The sequence below is a fragment of the Anabrus simplex genome, chromosome 2 (assembly GCF_040414725.1).
Source record: "Anabrus simplex isolate iqAnaSimp1 chromosome 2, ASM4041472v1, whole genome shotgun sequence".
NCBI lineage: Eukaryota > Metazoa > Arthropoda > Insecta > Orthoptera > Tettigoniidae > Anabrus > Anabrus simplex.
The window spans coordinates 153719760-153741332 of record NC_090266.1 but is presented as its reverse complement, the minus strand read 5'-3'; the positions used below and the strand labels follow the sequence as shown (position 1 = coordinate 153741332).

The 21573-nt window shown below is 39.6% G+C and overlaps 1 protein-coding gene across 2 annotated transcripts in view; it reads left to right on the top strand.

Annotated features, from left to right (window-relative positions):
* LOC136862713 (R3H domain-containing protein 4) overlaps positions 1–21573 on the top strand; it is a 123808-nt gene that overhangs the window by 49388 nt on the left and 52847 nt on the right. Inside the window, exon 4 of one of the 2 annotated variants that reach the window (XM_067138931.2) lies at positions 4885–5064. The exons of the other annotated variant lie outside the window; for it this stretch is intronic. Within the exon in view, the coding sequence (XP_066995032.2) occupies positions 4885–5064 (180 nt within the window). The remainder of the gene's footprint in view (positions 1–4884; positions 5065–21573) is intronic. 2 annotated transcript variants of the gene reach the window in all.

Genomic DNA, 21573 nt, shown 5'->3' with positions numbered 1-21573 from the left:
CAACTTCATCCCCATCTGCACCCTCATATGGTATATACACTGAGACAATTCTCGTCCTAATTCCTCCTACTGCCAAATCTACCCACATCATTCACTCATATACGTGCCTAACAGAAATGTTGCCTGCATTAGTATTCCTGATGAACAGCCCTAGCCCATACTCTGCCCTTCACTTTTTATCACCCGTCAAGTACACTTTTTAATCTCCTATCTCTTCCTCGTTATCTCCCCTTACGCGAATATCACTTACTCCTAGCACATCCAAATGCATCCTCTTTGCTGACTCACCCAGTTCTACTGTCTTTCTTCCATAAGCTCCATAAATATTGATAGCTCCCCATCGAATTCCATTTCATTCGCTAAGTTGTTTCCAAGTAGTCTCTCGCCTGTGAAATGGGAGTGGGACTCCTTTACTCCCATAGGTCCGAGGCTTGCTTAAAATGTTCTGAGCTCGGTAAATTCATGAAGCAGGATGCTACCCTACTTACACATAGTCCAAGTGAGGATCTCTCCTCTAACAGGTTAGGGACCACTGGTGTATTGTATAGTCCTAGCCGCCTGAGCACAAGGAGGGCAATGACTCAGAATATGTCTGAGATGCTCACTCCCATTCAATAGCAACTAGTATTCCGACTCTCAGACCACTTACTAGGCCACTCAGCCGTTGCCCGTGGTTCACGAACTAGGACGTGACTACTGTAACCCACACCATGAACCATAATATGAATGTAAAGTTGAAATTCAAGAGGACTAATTAGGGCAAATATTTGTTCATAAGAAGGGGAGTTAGGGATTGGAATTATTTACCAAGGGAGATAGATGTTTAATAAATTTCCAAATTGTGTGCAGTTGTTTAAGAAAAGACTAGGTGAACAACAGATAGGGAATCTGCCACCTGGGCAACTGTCCTAAATGCATATAGGTGATTGATTGATTGATTGATTGATTGATTGATTGATTGATTGATTGATTGATTGATTGATTTACATAGTGTGAAAATGGGAAACCACAGTGGGGTTCATAACCACTATCTCTCGAAAGCTGGCTGCATCAATGATGAAACAGGCAATATGATGGTTTCAACTTTGGCTGCGAGGTCTAATTATTTATATATTGAAACCTGTGCAAATGATGTATGACCGTTAAGTTCTTGTCATAGTCATCATAAATAGCTTTCTCACATTAACAGTAATTACCTCCTGAACTGAATCAGGACAAGGTCAGATTGTTTCCTTATATCTAAATTGTTAATATAATCCAATCTAGTAATCTAAGATGACTATCTGAGGATCTTTTAGTTCTGGATTTTTAGTGAGCTTCCTGGGTTTTTGCCATAGGCAACCAGCATTCTTTACTTTAAAGTGTGGTGGTATGAGAGATCTTCGGTTTGCAGTTTTCTTTCATTTAGCAAGCACAGATGATGCCTAGCATTGATTACCACTTCTTCCAGGCTGCATTAACACCTGAGTTTACCTCTGGGATAAGTTGACTTGTCATCTGACACCACAGATCCAAAACACTTTAAAATAGACATTTTAAATTTTTGGATTTTGTTATCTTTTCTACTATCTTGTCATCTTCACTCTTTGATAATAAAGGACGTAGGAGCATTTGATGCCTCTGCGGACAAGACATTGTAGAACATTTTTATCTTGACCTGTTTAGAGATATCTGCTGCCACCAAACATTAACCAAGAAAAGAAGACAGGGTGGTATTTATCCTTTTAGTTCTGTGTGAGAAATATGTAACCTTTTAAGTTTCTGTCTTTAGGGAACCACTCCTTGATGTTTTGGGTTGCAAGAAACAACAAATTAAATCATTACTGCTTGATTTCTCAGTATTGGAACTTCCTCACTAGAAAATAGCAGTGGAAACAAGCACCCAAGTATTACAATTCCAGACAGAATTTGGTGATTGCATTTGTAAAGACGTTTAAGGCTACTGGATTACATTACTGCAGGTCAGAATCATAATTTAAGTGTTACTTATGCAATGAAGATAAATAATATGATGGATTGTATTGGCATCCAGTGAGCTGAAAGTGAAAACATTTTTTCTGGATTTTTTTCAGTACTCGATTAAATAAGGAATTTGATAGTTTTTGAACTGGTGTATCCTCTAGTTATATGAAACATAAAAACAGAGGTTGACACAGGAAAGATACTGTAGTCATTTTGAAATCTGATTAAATACTTGCTGTTAAAACTAAGGCATTTTATAAACTGTTGAGGAAAGATCAGGTTAAGATAATCAGTAAGGGCTTACGTCAGCACTGAATTTAATGTAATGAAGAGAGAGAGAAAGAGTGTGTGTATGTACTGTACTTTTTTCCACACAAATTCCATTATTTTTTCAGTCAGTTGTGAACATAATGACTATCTTCTGATTACCAAAAGGGATTTTGTCTGCTTTCTATATCAGACTGATCTGTATGTTACTGCTGGCAGTCATTAGTCTTATCATTTCACTGTTGTTCAAGATCATTCAAAAAAATTTTTTTTTTTTTTTTGAATGAAACTGAAATTTCAAAAAACTCCAAAGATACGGTTGCTTCTACTGTTTACCATTGTTTCAAGAATACCACCATTGTTGGAATTCACGCTGAATAATTCGCAGCAAATGGATGTACTTATCAAACAAAGACAACACTGTTGAATGAGTGGTCTCCTCTTTGTTCAGGAAAGATGTTCCTGGCTCTGTCAAAAAATTCAGCTATTATTTCCAATTTTAAATCATTAATTTTTATATCTAAATAGTGCAATGGGAGAATTAATTGAAAGAAAAATGAAAAATTACAAGACCTTTACAAATCCTGATAATTTTGAATGCTGGACAATATTTCATCTTGATGTGGCTTGTAAATGTAAAGATTGGAAATCAAAGACTATTGATGTAATATAGCAGTCATTATCATTGGGCAGATTGGATGTCTTTGTACAAGGTGAGATATTCTACATCAATAATACAGGAAATTATCAATTTTTTGTTGTCATCAGTGACTGAAATAAAACCTGACGCCATGGCGCAGACTTAGAAATTGTTGTGAAGGAACAGCTTAATCCAACATTGAACAGAGTTCAATCACTCCTGTTTTACAAAACAGTATTATCAAGTGAGAACATTTGCACTGGTCATAAATATCTCAAAACAGTCTCTGATATTTTTCCCAGTGGTTCACCTGAAATACCAGACATTCTAGTGTAAATGAGGGCTAGTTCACAGCTTATAGAAAACAGTGTCACTTAGTATACAGTCATATACTATTATAATATTGTTGCTGTAACAGACTGTTGATGGTGGATTACCTTTCTTCTTTTAATATGCTTTCTTCCATTGTTTCTGATTGTGAATCTCTAGTGGACGAGAAAACTGTTGTGTGTTCTTATAAAACCTTTTATGTTCATATTATTGTTCTTGTTGGGATATGTTTGTCTTTCCTTTCTGTTGGTAGTAGTGTTGTCGTTTTCCATGTAGGAAGATGAGATTTGGGAGACATAAATACTGTGGCATAATACATTATTTGTTGTTCAATGGCTGAAGAAGAATTGGTCAGTGCTTTGAGACAGAACCACTAGTTGATTGTTCTAGCTCAAGTAAGACAAGACATGTTCTTTTTTTGCTTTACGTCGCACCAACACAGATATGTCTTATGGCGACGATGGGATAGGAAAGGCCGAGGAATTGGAAGGAAGCGACCATGGCCTTAATTAAGGTACAGCCCCGGCATTTGCCTGGTGTGAAAATGGGAAACCACGGAAAACCATCTTCAAGGCTGCCGACAGTGGGGCTCGAACCCACTATCTCCCGATTACTGGATACTGGCCGCACTTAAGCGACTGCAGCTATCGAGCTCGGTAAAACATGTTCTGAAATTGTAGAATAGTTTGACTGGAGCTCTGGTGATGATGTTCCTTGTGATACTCTTTATGTTAGTGAGGCTTGAAACAGGGTCATTCAGAAACCTATAGCACTCTCGAGAATTTGAAGATGGGCTTTTTAATGAAATAAGTTACTATAAAAGAAGTACTTGTGATCATATTCAGTTTCAAATCAAGCAGGTGTTGAGAGAAACTTACATGGCAGCTAGTACATAGGTGTGTGTTATGGGTTATGGAATAGTAAAAGATGGAGGGATGAGTAATAAATAATTCAAGGAAATTGTAAATTTCCCTGATTCTGGCAAAGAGACTTCCAAACAAATATTATGGTCTAGTACAGAGGTGCTCAGTTGGGCACCCATTGAGGCTAGCCCAATGCGGCCAGGCTGGCCTGATGTAAATGCGGACAGCTTACGTTGCAAGCATATGTCACATTGAAGAGAGAGAGAGCAATCACAGTTTGCAGGAAAGTGGAGCAGTGACGTTTAATTGTGACTACAATGCCCTACTCCACTATTCAGCGAAATGTTGATTGCGGTACAGTATTTAAAATAAAACGCTATAATCGTAATAAATATAAAATGAAAATGACGTGGATTTCTGCCCTTTTTTCTTTCATTACTTTCTGCCTCCATTTCAAGCTTGGGTATCCCCGCAGTGATCGAGGGTGACTGGCAGAACTTTGCCCATCCTTCATGGCGTGTGACGTAACCACAACGTTGCTGTGGTTGAGTAGCATAAGCTCATAGCCTGCTTGCCAGCCCACTTTCAATGCTGTGTGCCCACGGGATGGAATGCCCAGTGTGAGCACCTGTGGTCTAGTATTATGTGCAAATACTGTACTGAAAGGATTTGTGAAGTGATTAATAGGAATATTGTTTTGGCTACCTAAATAAATCTGTCCGGTGATCTTCCATCATGTAATTTTTATTGCAAGATGTAAGGATGTAATTCATTGCTAGAGGAAAGTATTTGAAGAGGATTCACTTTTCATGTTTGCTTTAGGTTTGGGAAGAGTTTGTCAACACACCTGAAGACCAGCAGGACCAGATATTAAGCAGGAGGAAGGAAGCTTCTGGAGTAAATGTGCAGCTACAAAGTGATCTCATTCAGACTGGTGAAGTGGCTTATAGGAGAATTAGTAGTGGCTTAAGAAATAAATTGAAAAGATGTCGGGTCCCACTGGTAAGATATACACATTTTGGAGCCTCGTTTCTCTGTGGTTGTTTAATAGTTCACTCTTATTTTGTGGTAATCATATCAGTGTAACAGTAATGCAAGCAAAATACTAAGTGATAAAATAACTACATTACAATTATTCTGTTTAGATGTATCCTAATTATAAAATCCTAGGAATAACAGATTGCCTATAGAAATATGTAGGTCAAGTCATAAGTCATGGCAACTATTATTTTTCTCGCGAATAGGAGACAACACGGAAAGTCTAAGATATGCATTTGGAAACGTACGGTATGTACTTGTGTATGATGCCACTAGATGGTGTATGTAAACAACAGTGTGAGTCTAAGCATGCCCCCAAGTTCAGTGTGTGAGTGAGAGCGTCACAAAATGGAAGTCAACAAGCAGGAGCAACGATCGTATATTAAAATAGCAGTTCTCTGCAGCAGAAATGCACGCCAATGCCATGCAGAACTGCAGGAAGCATTAGGTGTGCATGCCATGCCCTATAGAACAGTAGTGAGGTGGGTGGAGACGTTCAAACGAGGTAGAGTATCAACTGCCAATTTGCCTCACCGCTGGCAACGCACAGTGGAAACCTTGGGTGATTATTTCGAAGGTCTGTAACCAGTGGAGACCTGTCCTTTGTATGTAGTCTTGTGTATTTGCTGTTTATACCATAATAAAACAATGTTTACCAATGGCTTATGTTCTGTCACTTTCCTACGAGAATCTCCTGAAGTCGGAATTTGTCTTCAGGCACTATGCACAAGTATATGCCCTATATTTCCAAGTGCATATCTTAGATTTTCCGTGTTGTCTCCTGTTCGCAAGAAAAAAATAGCATGACTTATGACTCGACCCTTGTATATATAGTAAGATTATTATTATTATTATTATATTTTATTTTTAAATTTTTAATTACTACTGCTATATCTAGTGCCTTAGCACTATGAGTTACTGTAGATTGAGTTGTACATTGACTTACTACTAACTTAACATTGTAAATACATCATCATCACATACTAGTTCACAAGTTCCAAGGCCTTATCACTATAGTTGACAGTAGATTGTGCTTAACATTTATATAGGATACCATCATATAGAAATTTACAAAAAAGTTATGGAATACTGGAATCTGTTCTTCAAACATCTTACATTTTTGGGAAGACTACTGCAGTCTGATTTGCGAACCAACATTCACCATAGTTACATTTCTGCAGTTTGCCATTCACTTTATGCGGGTGATCAGTCCTGCTTATGTAACAGGCCTTTTTTTAGTCGACTGTTTAACTTTCTCCAAGCTGGCTTATTCTTATAGGCATTGCGTATGGCACGTAACCATGCTTCTTTCCCTTCTAACCCCCTGTGTCTCCCACCCAAGTTTTTCTATCATTCTTGTCACACTACTTCTAGGATTGAAATTATTAACCTTCCAGCCTTTGTACCATCTGACGAGCCCTGTTTGGTATTGGTCCCAGGGTCCCATACAGCTGCTCCCTGTACTTAACATTTCTTCAGTATTTACTGTGTATTGAACACAGAGTAACACATTGAAATTTTATTTTGAGAGAAACTGTAGTGTTATTGCGAAGCTTGGCTACTTGAGGATATATTCCTTTAATACGAGGGCGAATCTAAAAGTACATTACACTAGTTTGCCGCGAGAACACGCTGTGTATCGTGACCGTGGGCAACGTGGAGCAAGCCGCATTAACTGCTGACACATCCGATAGGAAGGTTAGTGTGGTATTCTGTCATGTTGTGTGTGCAGAGTAGGCTAGGCTCAATGGCGCGTCAACTGGATGTTCACTCCAAATTGGAGGATCGTGCAACAATCAGATTTCTATGGCTAAACGGCTCAGTTGCATGGACATTCATCGTGAAATAACTGCTGTATATGGTGAGCGTGCAATTTCTTGCCCAGGTATTGTAAAATGGTGTAAGCAATTTGACGCTGGACGCATGGATCCTGCGGACAAATATCGTGAAGGCAGGCCCGCAACGTCCAGTACCATTGCAAATGTTGACCGTGTGGCTGGGATCATTAGAGAGAATCGGCGCATAACACTGCAGGAAATTGCCAGCATGCAGAACATTTCATATGGCAGTGTGTTGCTCCATTGTTCACCAGCACCTTGGATTTGGTAAACTGTCAAAAATGGGTTCCACGTCTGCTCACCGATGTTCACAAGGGACAGCACTTTCAACCGTCACTGGCATTTTTGCAACAGTATTCTGTGGAGGGCAACAAATGTCTGTGGTGAATCATCATGGTATGAAATGTGGAGCCTCCACTTCGTCCCCGAAACAAAGAGAACATCAGTGGAATGGGTGCACACCACATCAGCACCAAGAAAGAAGGCCAAGGTCCAACCTTCAGCAGAAAATGTAATACGGCAGTGTTCTTTGACAAGGAGGGTGTGCTGCACTTGGAATTTATGCTGAAAGGCACACAGTCAACTCGGCTTCGTATTGTCAAGCGTTGAACTGGTTGCATAAGGCAATTAAAGAAGAGTGACAGGGAAAATTGAGCGCCAGTGTGATTCTCTTGCACGATAATGCAACACCTCACACAGCCCTCCAAACGTCCAAACTGCTGCAGCGATTCAAGTGGGAGGTATGGCAACATCCTCCATACAGTCTAGACTTACGGCCGTGTGATTATCATGTGTTCAGTAAGCTGAAAAAGGATCTCGGTGGACGACGATTCCGAAATGATGAGGAGGTGAACGCAGCTGTCTCCAGGTGGTTACATAGTGCTGAAGGTGGTGATTTCTACACATCCGCAATCGAAAAGTTGGTTGATAGTTCCAAGAAATGTTTACGCTCTCTTAGGGACAATGTGGAAAAGTGAACTTACATTGTATGTTGTCATAGCTGTGTTGCCTATGTGTAGTTGGTTTCATAAATGGCCATAACTTGGAAGCGTAACTTACTTCTTTGATTCGCTCTCGTAGTTTTCTGGGTAGTGAACTTCGAGTTTCGGTAAGTGGGAAAGCCTGCTCACTAGTCCGAAACAACGCGTTCCTGACCCCTTGTTTATATTATCTATGACCGCTGCAGAGTACACGCATGTGTTATATGGCTTTTGATAATGCTGTCCGCCTACAATGCGATTGTGAAAATTAACTATTCAACTGCAGTTCTGTTTCCTGATTCTATACTACTTTTCTCTTGCACCCAGGCAGCATTCTGTCATTGTTAAACATTTGTTTTTAATATTAGAGTCTTTTTTAATTCACATTAAACAGCATAATATTCAAATTAAGCACAAAGTTTTAAAATGGTGTATAGAATCAAAGAATTGCGAGAAAAGTTAGAATTATTCATGAATTCAATTGTAAAATGTCAAATTAACTCAGGTTCTACTACTGTAATAACAATACTGTTGTTTGTTTTATGTCCCACAAACTATTTTTGAGGTTTACCGAGCAAGTGGGCTGCGTGGTTTGGGTCACATTGCTGTGTGCTTGCATTTGAGAGATGGTGGGTTCTCACACCACTGTCAGCAGTCCTGAAAATGGTTTTCAGTAGTTTCCCATATTCCACACCGGGCTAAACTATAATTAAGGCATAGATTGCTTTCATTAGTTGCAACGCGGTGAACATTATCACAGACCTCAAAGTTTTTGATGGTCAGGACAGATGCTGTCTTCCTCCTAACCAAACGATGTATTCCTAAGGAGATCCTTATACTGTCAGGAGCCAAGAATGTGTGCAAGAGTTTAACTCTCATTGCTGTGTCTGCAAGGGATGCCACCCTGACTCCTCCTGTGGACAACCCTCATTACATCACCCTACAGTTTAATGGCATCTCGCCATTCAGAAATACCAAGTTCCTGTCTAGAATTGAGCCACATCTATGCCATGGTCATTCTTCATATAAAGCACACCTTCGCTGTGAGTTCCTAGCATTCGCTTTTGAGGATGGTTGCCCAGTTGTACTTCCTCTTAAAACAATAATCACCACCACAACCATCCTAGCATTCGTAAGGTCTTGGACTACATTTAAGCAGTCATTATTTGATCTTCCAAGGATAGCACAACCATTAAACTGCTGGATGAATGATTCACACACACTTTACATAATCTTGGTCCTTTACATTTTTTTGGATGTATTCTGTCATCATGATATAGAGCAAATTCATCATGATATAGAGTAAGTTGTAGGATTTTCTTACATTTGTGTTATCGTTTTGCCAAGATTTGCTAGGAGAGATTATTAATTTTCATTTTGTAGATAGTATGGAAACTATATATTAGTGACAGTAAGATGAACTGGCTGATAGCATTGAATTTTGTTATGCTATCAGAAGAGCGCTCCTGATGAGTAAATCCAAACAATCCATCAATTCATTACCCATTCTCTCTTACACTCTCATATAAGTTTATCAGAAATGTCTACCCAGAGGTAACAAATGTGCTCTTTCAAACATATTGGAGCAAGTAGAGGCTTCAGTATTTATGTACAGTGGTGATTCCCAGAGATTTACATGTGTTATATTTATGGCTATTGATTTTGACATATCGAGGGTTAAGCCATCTGATTTAAGTGTTGAATTGCCACGCTCGTGAAAATATTACACAATTTTAAGTATGTATTATTATAAATCACTCACCGCTCATGTTGAGATGGTGAGATGGTGGTGGGTTAAAATAGTTTGCTGTTGCAGTGAACAACGAAGACTTTCTCCAAGTTTTCTGTCACAAACCGATGTTTATTGTCTCGGAACAATACATGATACCGGCAGATGAACCATTCAATGGCACAAGAAGATAGTTGTGCAAATTTCATCAAAAGAATAACACTGACACAAAAAAAAATTTCAGTTTCACCAGTGTCTTCTTGCAGGGACTTACAGTACAATCTAAATTTATGAAAAGGAACATTAGATGTAAGAAATATCAGGTGATACAAAAACTGTGCATAAATCTGCCTAATGTTCAGAGCTTCTTGAAAAGGAGCAATGTGAAGTGCAAGTTGCTTTGCCTAAAAGAACTTGTCTGGAGGTTGCTTGCAAAGTGACCATTTTATGTTTACTACCTGCTAAATGCTGCAAGACTTGGGATTGCTGGTCAGCATTTTTGAGAGAATAGAATTTCACTGAAGAACATTCTAACATTCCCATTCAAAGGGATTACAATTTTAAGTATGTATTATTATGTATGTAATTCCAATATAAATGAAATTATAAATTTTCCAGCTGCCGGTAACTGATTCTTGGTTGCCAGCACTGAGAATCGAGATCTTCATAAGCCAACATGTGCAATCAAAGTCATTATGCAATACGCTTAACAAAGAAATTAATTCAGTTTGTGTCTTCATGATGAATATGTACAGTATTTGGAATAGTTAATGGTTTATTTTTAAACAATAGAACCTGCATTACTTTTATCATGGGTTTTTACTGAATTTCAAGTCACTGAATTCTGTCATCATGATATAGAGCAAATTCTTTGCATCCTTTAGGCCAGTATGTTTGAATTAATACTTCACAATCTTTAGAAATATTTATTAGTGTTTGAGTTTCTTGAATTCATATTATCAGTCAGGCCTTGTAAGAACTGTTTTCTAAAGTTGCCAGAAGTCTCTTCCATTTTATTAAACCTTTTTTTTTAAATATTATGACCCTGATACTTTCAGTTTCTGAATTGTTATGTGATGGGGAAATAAAAGAGACAACTGATAGCTTTTAAATTCTGTGACTAAGATTTATTCTACTTGCCCTTGTACACTAACAGACACACTAATTTACAGGTTGTACTCTCCCTCAGTCAAAGCCTCTGTGGCTCAGGCAGCAGCGCATCGGCCTTACACCGCTGGGTTCCGTTCAAATCCCGGTCACTCCATGTGAGATTTGTGCTGGACAAAGCGGAGCCGGGACAGGTTTTTCTCCGGGTACTCCAGTTTTCCCTGTCATCTTTCATTCCAGCAACACACTCCATTATCATTTCATTTCATCTATCAGTCATTAATCATTGCCCCAGAGGAGTACGACAGGCCTCGGCAGCCGGCACAATTCCTATCCTCGCCGCAAGATGGGGGCTTCATTCTTTCCATCCCTGACCTGGTCTTTGACTGGAAAACAGGTTGTAGGTTTTCATTCACTCTCCCTCAGTCACACTTGTTGGTCACTCTATCACTTACAAGTTAACACAATCAGACTAGTTCCAGTTATACACTACACAGTTTCCCAATACTGCACGTCGTGCACTATCTGTGTTAACAGTCACCAGTACTCTTCATCAGTCATACACTCTAACACTCCTTTTGTTTGATGTCGCTTTTTGATCCTCATCAAATTCTCATGCTGCACGCCAGAGACACATGACACACTTCACTGCATTGAGACATGGGAGGTCCAACTCCATGACACTGCAGGGCAGAACGACAGACTCAACTCCATGACAACCTGAATACTCACTCCACTGTGACTGACAACTTCATGGCGGTACTCTCACACACGGTAGTCAGTACTCCACAGCAGTACACTCACACGGTTGTCAGTACTTCATGGCAGTGCACTCACAGCACTGACACTGACTGTCTGTCGATCTGACTTCCTTATATGGGCCGGGCGGGCCTAGCAGGCGAGATGTTTCTCGAGAGTGGAGTTTTCTGGATGGTGAATATTCTAGGCTAGTGGTATAGGCCCTTCTAGTGACATTACAAAAGCACCAGCACATCGTACTACAAGCACCTCCTTCCTGCAGTGAGCGTACAGTTGTGGCCCAATAGACCATCTGTGATGTTGATCACATCAAGGTGGAGACAGACCGGCTCGCTCCTCCCTCCTTGAAATCAGCATGGCGGCCAGTCCGCCACAATATTCTGCATTTGCTGCTTTGAGATCAGCTTACTTCATTACATTTAATGAGTTAATTCACACACTCAACTCAGGAAAAACAGAGATTGCATTAGAATCCTGCAGTTGAAAATACAGTTGTAGTTGTTTTAGAACTTCTAGAATGTCTTTGAACAATGCTAACTCTACAGCAGAAGTCCACATTGTCACCTTCATATTCTGCTTCATTTCTTGAATTTAAGGAATCATCAGATTTCTTATTTTATTTAAAATTGGGCTAATGATGAGTAGCTTGTCATTACAGCTTTCACTGTGCTGCAAGATGATGCCACCCACTCAATGTCAAATATTTTCCCTATTTTTCTGAATTCACATCCCAAGGTAGGGGCAACTTATCATCATCATTATCTTCATCATCATCATCATCATCATCATCATGAATTCCTTCCAGCGAATTGTGTAGGATGTTAAAGAACGATGTCCCTCCATTTATTATGGTCCTGGTATGCTTCTTTCCTCTCTAGGGCATCCCCTGTTTCTCCTTTCTTCTCTAGGTCTTCTCTTATCTGATCAAACCACCTTTTCTAGGGTGTCCAATTAGTCTTTGTCCCGGAACGATATTTTCAAAATACTTCTTTGACGTTCGAGTCACCTGCATCCGCATAACGTGTCCTAGCCACTTCAGCCTTGCAACACTCAGCCTTTCCTCCATGGTCAAGTTGACCTGCAGGTCCCTTTGTATCTGATCATTCCTAATCCTGCCCTTCTTTGTTTTCTGTAGAGCTGATCTAAGGAACTTCATTTCAACAGCTTGCAGTTGATTTACTTCTCTTTTATGTATGGCGCAACTCTTCAGACTATATGTCATGATGGGTAGGAGATAAGTCATAAACAGGGCCTGTTTAGCCCTCTGAGGAACTCCCTTGTCCCATACTATGTTCCGTACTTGATGGAAGAAGTTGGCAACTTTTATTATAATTTGGGTCCACCTTATTCAATACATTAAAATTGTTGCTTAGATGTAATTACAACATATATTTCAATCAGGACTAGTTTTGACGCCCCTCTGCGTCATCAGCTGATATAAGTTTGTGGAAAAATCGACAATCATATAAGTTTATCTACTTCAAATTGATCACCATTTAAAACCATATTAACAACATGAAAAATTATACTATATTTTCTACAAGTCCAAGACTTGCAAGTCTTAAGCCATAAACTGATAAAAACATATGCAAACTGGTTTGCTCACTTATGAAATAACATGGATTTAAAAGAACAACTTGAAAATAAAATAGTCTTGAAGTACTTTGTGCTTAATTTATTGCGCTTCTTAAAACTTGACGTAGAAACTTAGTAGAAATGATTCAATAAAAACTAATAATGTTATTTATAATGTTATTTGATTTACGTCACACTAACTACTTTACGGTCTTCGGAGACGCCGAGGTGCCGGAATTTAGTACCGCAGGAGTTATTTTACATGCCAGTAAATCTACCGACACGAGGCTAATGTACTTGAGCACCTTCAAATACCACCAGACTGAGCCAGGATCGAACCTGCCAAGTTGGGGTCAGAAGGCCAGCGCCTCAACCGTCTGAGCCACTCAGCCCGCCTCAATAAAAACTACAGTGTCCCTTTAATGGAGCAATCCTAGCGAGGTGGAAACGAGCCATAAGTCCTTTGAGATGTTATTAGGGACAACGTTCCCTGTTCAATGCGGACCTCAAAAGATCACTGTCCATGCGAAGCGTAATGAAGCACAGCAGGCAGCACCTAGGATTGCTCCATTAAAGGGACACTGTAGTTTTTATTGAATCATTTCAACTACGATTCTACGTCAAGTTTTAAGAAGTGCGATAAGCACAAAGTACTTCAAGGCTATTATATTTTTAAGTTGTTGTTCTTTTAAATCCATGTTATTTCATAAGTGAGCAAACCGGTTTGCATATGTTTTTATCAGTTTATGGCTTAAGACTCGCAAGTCTTGGACTTGTAGAAAATATAGTATAATTTTTCATGTTGTTAATATGGTTTTAAATGGTGATCAATTTGAAGTAGATAAACTTATATGATTGTCGATTTTTCCACAAACTTATATCAGCTGATGACGCAGAGGGGCGTCGAAACTAGTCCTGATTGAAATATATGTTGTAATTATATTTTTAGGCTGACGGAGAAAATTCCATGTAAAGAGTCTTCAGACGATTTAAAATAAAGATGGCTTGACATTGAATTAATAATATAATTTACAGCAAGTTCAGGCTTATGGTTTAGGCAATGAATAACAATCAGTTCTTGGTACCTACTCTGCAAGGAACCAGGCGAGTTGGCCGTGCGGTTAGTGGCACGTAGCTGTGAGCTCAAATCCGGGAGATAGTGGGTTCACATCCCACTGTCGGTAGCCCTGAAGATGGTTTTCCATGGTTTCTCACTTTAACACCAGGCAAATGCTGGGGCTGTACCTTAATTAAGGCCACGGCCGCTTCCTTCCCATTCCTAGCCCTTTCCTGTCCCATCATCGCTAAAAGACCTATCTGTGTCGGTGCGACATAAAGCAACTTGCAAAAAAAAAAAAAAAAAAAAAAAAAAAACCACTGCGGTCAGAACGAAGCATGTTTGTAAAGTGTGAATAGTTTATCTCTTTTACTGTAGGCAAGCTATATCAAAAAAATTGTGCAGTTACTACCTCTTAATGTAAACTTAAAAGTTTTCCAGTTTGCCGAACACACAATTTCAATGTAAGTATTACTCTGTAACATACCTGTAAAGGAACAAATTATTAAACAAGGAATAAATACACACTATAAAACAAAGAATGACATGTTTCGTTCTCAAAAGAACATCATTAAACTCTATTGAGTCACATTTAATACTTGGAAATATTTATGTTTATCTCTGTCCAAACATCTATGAATCTGAAATTTGAAACTTACCTTAATGAAGCCCCTGCGTTGTCACCATTCCAGCATACACTGCAAGGTGTTCAAAAAACCGTTCCTCCTTCGTTGGCACGAATCCACATTATTTGTGAGGTGGCCCAGGATTGACCAGAAATTGAACATAAGTGTTTTGGGTGGAAAGCTGGCAGCTAAGCCACTGAGCTAATCATGCCCCTTGTCAGAATTTACCACTGAACAAGGTTAAAATAATTTACTTGGCATTTTGCATAGCTGTTGTGATTTATAGAATTGAAACCTGGGCAAGGACAAAGAAGTGTGAAAGTTGAATACATGCGACAGCAATTAATCTAGCAGAAAAGCATGCCACTGAAGACAAGAACTGATACAGTGAGAAGTGGAGATATAGGGAAAAAGTTAAAGGTGGAAACATTGGGTGGTGAAGTGGAGAAAAGTTGACTGATGTAGTTTACGCATATTAAAGAAATGATTGAAGAAATAATTCCAAAACAAAGTATGGAATTTCAGGTGTAAAGAAAGTGAGATTGAGGAAGACCCAGATTATGGTGGATGGACTTGGTTAAGAACAACTTCAAAAAACAGGAACTGGATTGAAATGCAGTAATGTATGAGAAGCTGTGGAGAAGAATCATATTGGTCTGACCCGGCTGATTCTGTGTAAGGAGAAATTTTGTGGTGATGATGATGATGATGATGATGATGATGATGATCACGATTATGTTCATGATTAGATGAATGGACACCTTACCAGCAATATTATTGATGGAATATCAATAACTGGAACATTTGTATGCCTGCCTCTTTCCCAGAGGTACGGAGTTCGATTCCCAGCCACGTCCAGGGATTTTTTTACCTCAACCTGAGGACTGGTTCAGGGATCACCTGGCCTACATGGAAACAATTGAGGAGCTACCTGATGCTCAGTTAGTGGTCCCAGTCTACAAAAGCCAAGAATAATTGTTGAGAGGATTCGTTGCACTAACCACGCGTTATCTTCCAATCTGTATGCCTTTAGGCTGAATAGTGGTTATTTGGGAGGCCAAGACCCATCTGGACTGTAGTGCTATGGGGTTTGGTCTCTGTAACATACTCATGACTACAGATGCAATACAGATCAACAGTAGGTAGGACTAGATGCTTCAACATTTTTATATATATATGTAAAAGTCCTGTGGTTCATGTTTGTGGGTTACTGTAGTCACGTCCTAGTTCGTGAACCATGGGCAACGGCTGAGTGGCCTAGTAAGTGGTCCTGAGAGTCGGGATACCAGTTGCTATGGAATGGGAGTGGGCATCTCGGACATATTCTGAGTCTTGGGCCTCCTTGTGCTCCGGCGGCTAGGACTATACAACTCACCGGTGGTCCATAACCCGTTAGAGGAGAGATCCTCAATTGGACTATGTGCAAGTAGGGTAGCATCCTGCTTCATGAATGTACCGAGCTCAGAACATTTTAAGCAAGCCTCGGACCTATGGGAGTAACGGAGTCCCACTCCCATTTGACAGGCGAGGGACTCCTTGGAGACAACTTGGCGAACAAAATGGAATTCGATGGGGAGCTATCAATATTAATGGGGCTTATGGAAGAAAAAAAGTAGAACTGGGTGAGTCAGCAAAGAGAATGCATTTGGATGTGCTAGGAGTAAGTGATATTCGCGTAAGGGGAGATAACAAGGAAGAGATAGGAGATTATAAAGTGTACTTGACGGGTGTTAGAAAGGGAAGGGCAGAGTCTGGGGTAGGGCTCTTTATCAGGAATACCATTGCACGCAACATAGTTTCTGTTAGGCACGTAAATGAGCAAATGATGTGGGTAGATTTGTCAGTTGGAGGAATTAGGACTAGAATTGTGTCCGTGTATTCACCATGTGAGGGTGCAGATGAGGATGAAGTTGACAAGTTTTATGAAGCATTGAGTGACATCGTGGTCAGGGTCAACGGCAAGGATAGAATAGTGCTAATGGGCGATTTCAATGCGAGAGTTGGGAATAGAACTGAAGGATACGAAAGGGTGATTGGTAAATGTGGGGAAGATATGGAAGCTAATGGGAATGGGAAGCGCTTGCTGGACTTCTGTGCTAGTATGGTTTTTTTTTTTTTTTTTTTTTTTTTTTTGCTAGGGGCTTTATGTCGCACCGACACAGATAGGTCTTATGGCGACGATGGGATAGGAAAGGCCTAGGAGTTGGAAGGAAGCGGTCGTGGCCTTAATTAAGGTACAGCCCCAGCATTTGCCTGGTGTGAAAATGGGAAACCACGGAAAACCATCTTCAGGGCTGCCGATAGTGTGATTCGAACCTACTATCTCCCGGATGCAAGCTCACAGCCGCGCGCCTCTACGCGCACAGCCAACTCGCCCGGTAGTATGGGTTTAGCTGTTACGAATACTTTCTTCAAGCATAATGCTATTCATCGCTACACATGGGAGGCTAGGGGTACCAGATCCATATCTTAACCGATCTAATATCTTAACCGACTTTGCATTCAGGAAATATGTTAGGAATGTACGAGTTTTCCGCGGATTTTTCGATGGTACAGACCACTATCTGATCTGTAGTGAACTAAGTATCTCTAGGCCTAGGGTAGAGAAAGTGAAATCTGTATGCAAATGAATAAGGGTAGAAAATCTCCAGGACGAGGAAGTTAGACAGAAGTACATGGATATGATTAGTGAGAAGTTTCAAACAGTAGACAGTAAGCAGGTTCAGGATATAGAAAGCGAATGGGTGGCATACAGGGATGCTGTAGTAGAAACAGCAAGGGAATGCCTAGGAACAACTGTGTGTAAAGATGGGAAAAGGCGAACATCTTATTGGAATGATGAAGTGAGAGCAGCTTGTAAACGTAAAAAGGTTTATCAGAAATGGCTCCAAACAAGGGCCGAGGCAGACAGGGATTTGTACGTAGATGAAAGAAACAGAGCGAAACAAATAGCTGTTGAATCCAAAAAGAAGTCATGGGAAGATTTTGGTAACAACCTGGAAAGGCTAGGTCAAGCAGCAGGGAAACCTTTCAGGACAGTAATAAAGAATCTTAGGAAGGGAGGGAAAAAGGAAATGAACAGTGTTTTGAGTAATTCAGGTGAACTCATAATAGAGCCCAGGGAATCACTGGAGAGGTGGAGGGAATATTTTGAACATCTTCTCAATATAAAAGGAAATCATCCTGGTGGTGTTGCGAACAGCCAAGCTCATGGGGAGAAGGAAAATGGTGTTGGTGAAATTATGCTTGAGGAAGTGGAAAGGATGGTAAATAAACTCCATTGTCATATAGCAGCAGGAATAGATGAAATTGGACCTGAAATGGTGAAGTATAGTGGGAAGGCAGGGATGAAATGGCTTCATAAAGTAGTAAAATTAGCATGGAGTGTTGGTAAGGTACCTTCAGATTGGACAAAAGTAGTAATTGCACCTATCTATAAGCAAGGAAACAGGAAGGATTGCAACAACTATCGAGGTATCTCATTGATTAGTATACCAGGCAAAGTATTCACTGGCATCCTGGAAGGGAGGTTGCGATCAGTCGTTGAGAGGAAGTTGGATGAAACCCAGTGTGGTTTCAGACCACAGAGAGGCTGTCAGGATCAGATTTTCAGTATGCGCCAGGTAATTGAAAAATGCTACGAGAGGAATAAGCAGTTGTGTTTATGTTTCGTAGATGTAGAGAAAGCATATGACAGGATACCGAGGGAAAAGATGTTTGCCATACTAGGGGACTATGGAATTAAAGGTAGATTATTAAAATCAATCAAAGGTATTTATGTTGACAATTGGGCTTCAGTGCGAATTGATGGTAGAATGAGTTCTTGGTTCAGGGTACTTACAGGTGGTTAGACAAGGCTGTAATCTTTCACCTTTGCTGTTCGTAGTTTACATGGATCATCTGCTGAAAGGTATAAAATGGCAGGGAGGGATTCAGTTAGGTGGAAATGTAATAAGCAGTCTGGCCTATGCTGACGACTTGGTCTTAATGGCAGATTGTACCGAAAGCCTGCAGTGTAATATCTTGGAACTTGAAAATAGGTGCAGTGAGTATGGTATGAAAATTAGCCTCTCGAAGACTAAATTGATGTCAGTAGGTAAGAAATTCAACAGAATTGAATGTCAGATTGGTGATACAAAACTTGAACAGGTCGATAATTTCAAGTATTTAGGTTGTGTGTTCTCCCAGGATGGTAATATAGTAAGTGAGATTGAATCAAAGTGTCATAAAGCTAATGCAGTGAGCTCGCAGTTGCGATCAACAGTATTCTGTAAGAAGGAAGTCAGCTCCCAGACGAAACTATCTTTACATCGGTCTGTTTTCAGACCAACTTTGCTTTACGGGAGCGAAAGCTGGGTAGACTCAGGATATCTTATTCATAAGTTAGAAGTAACAGACATGAAAGTAGCAAAAATGATTGCTGGTACAAACAGGTGGGAACAATGGCAGGATGATACTCGGAATGAGGAGATAAAGGCTAATTTAGGAATGAACTCGATGGATGAAGCTGTACGCATAAACTGGCTTCAGTGGTGGGGTCATGTGAGGCAAATGGAGGAGGATAGGTTACCTAGGAGAATAATGGACTCTGCTATGGAGGGTAAGAGAAGTAGAGGTAGACCAAGACGATGATGGTTAGACTCGGTATCTAACGATTTAAAGATAAGAGGTATAGAACTAAATGAGGCCACAACACTAGTTGCAAATTGAGGATTGTGGCGGCGTTTAATAAATTCACAGAGTCTTGCAGACTGAACGCTGAAAGGCATAACAGTCTATAATGATGTATGTATGTATGTATGTATGTATGTATGTATGTATGTATGTATGTATGTATGTATGTATGTATGTATGTATGTATGTATGTATGTATGTATGTATGTATGTATGTATGTATGTATGTATGTATGTATGTATGTATGTATGTATGTATGTATGTATGTATGTATGTAAAAGTCCTCCGAAGCCTCTTATGTTATTCTCCACTTAACAGGCACAAACAAGAAACAAGACTACCATGCAAGTTGGCTTCGCAGTGTGATCATATAACTGTAAGCTTGCATTCAGGATTTGATGGGTCAAACCCTTTTCTCAGGTGCACTATAGATAGTTTTCTTTCATTTCCCATTCTGTTGGGTCTGTACCAATTAATTAAGGCCATAGTCAATACTTTCCCAGTCCTAGCCCTTTCTCCACTAGCAAAAGGAAAAAGAAGAAAGGAGAAGGGACTCTTCAAAACTGCATCTACCCTAACTAAGATCTAATTCATAATTGAGAACGAATCTCAAGACGTGTTTATTACATCTTCTGTAGAGCCATGGGTCAGAGTGCGACTTTAACATTAGACACCCCAAAGAAAATCAGTCATGAACTTTCAACATGCATTATGAAGTCGCCTTTGGAAGTAAAGACTCCTTCCCTGTCATATTTTTTTTTCTTTAATGGACTGGAATGGTTCATGGCTTGGATTCCCGTAGTTATGTCCTTGTTTTTTAACCATAGGCAATGGCTTGAGTGATCTAGTAAGTCGTCCAGGAAGTCTAGATACTGCATGGAATAGGAGAGTGTATCTTGGACATATTCCGAGTTGTGCTCACTATATGCACGGACGACTAGGACTACCCAATCCACTAATGGTCCCTAATATGTTAGAGTGGAATGATCTCAGGGGGACTTTACATAAGTAAGGCCAGTACCCTCCATCTCTGAAATTTACCTAAGATGTTCACAAAGTTTCAGAAGAAGTTGTAGTGCCACTTGCAAGTTGAGTATTATAGAAATGCTTACTCCAGAGAGACTGAATGCTGAAGGGCTCAACTGTCTGAAGAGTGATCTATGTATGTATAACTTTGCCGTTGCGTACTAATTGGGACCGAAGACTGTTTGGATTGGCAAAAATTCGGATTAATGGAGTTAGTTTATAATCAGTATGATTAGATCTGTGGATGAAGTCAACAAGTTAATTGTACTCTGCTGTTGTAATGTGCAGAGTTATTTTTTACATGTATGCCATTGTTGAAAGCGAGCTCTTGAAGGTCATTCACACGATCCCACGCTTGGCCACGTGACTCATTAGTATTTTTGTAACTGCTACTGCAGTATTCACAGTCCCTCAGCTGTTTCACTGAATCTAGAGCACTCAATCTGTTATCTTTGTTCCAAATTCAGTTGGATTGCAGATATCAATCACAAAACATCACAAGTGCTTTTAGTGGATTAACTGTACTGTATCTTACTTAGTTGTGTTTCTTTATCTATTGAAATGGTTTTAATTTTTGCTGTGTGGTTAGAAGTGGTAAGCAAATGAAAAGATAACTTGAATTTTTAAAACAATCAGATAAAGGCAAAAGTGGAACAAAATTAACACCTGAATTTGGTGTTGGAAAGACAATGATAAGTGATTGGAATATCTAAGATGAAATTCTAAAAGAATTCAATTATATTAGGTCCACCTATTCAATACAATACAATTCAATACAATAAATATCAGAACAGTTGTCAGTCATTGTGGAGTTCAACACTGTCCCAACCTGATCTACATGAGGATAGGGCTGGAGGAAAGAGAACATCCTGGCTTTACTAGTGTTCCCTGTGATGCATTACAATGAATCTTTTATAAACTTCACTCCATTTTCCAGAATATGACAGATTAGAACAACATCCAACTGTCTTCACTAGTTCTTAAATATGTCCTCCAGCTATGTAATATTGTACTAAATACACTTGAACCCACACTATCAGTTTATTTTGTCCAAGTTTATCCATGTACATTTTTAACAGTTTTCCATTGTGCTTCTTGAAT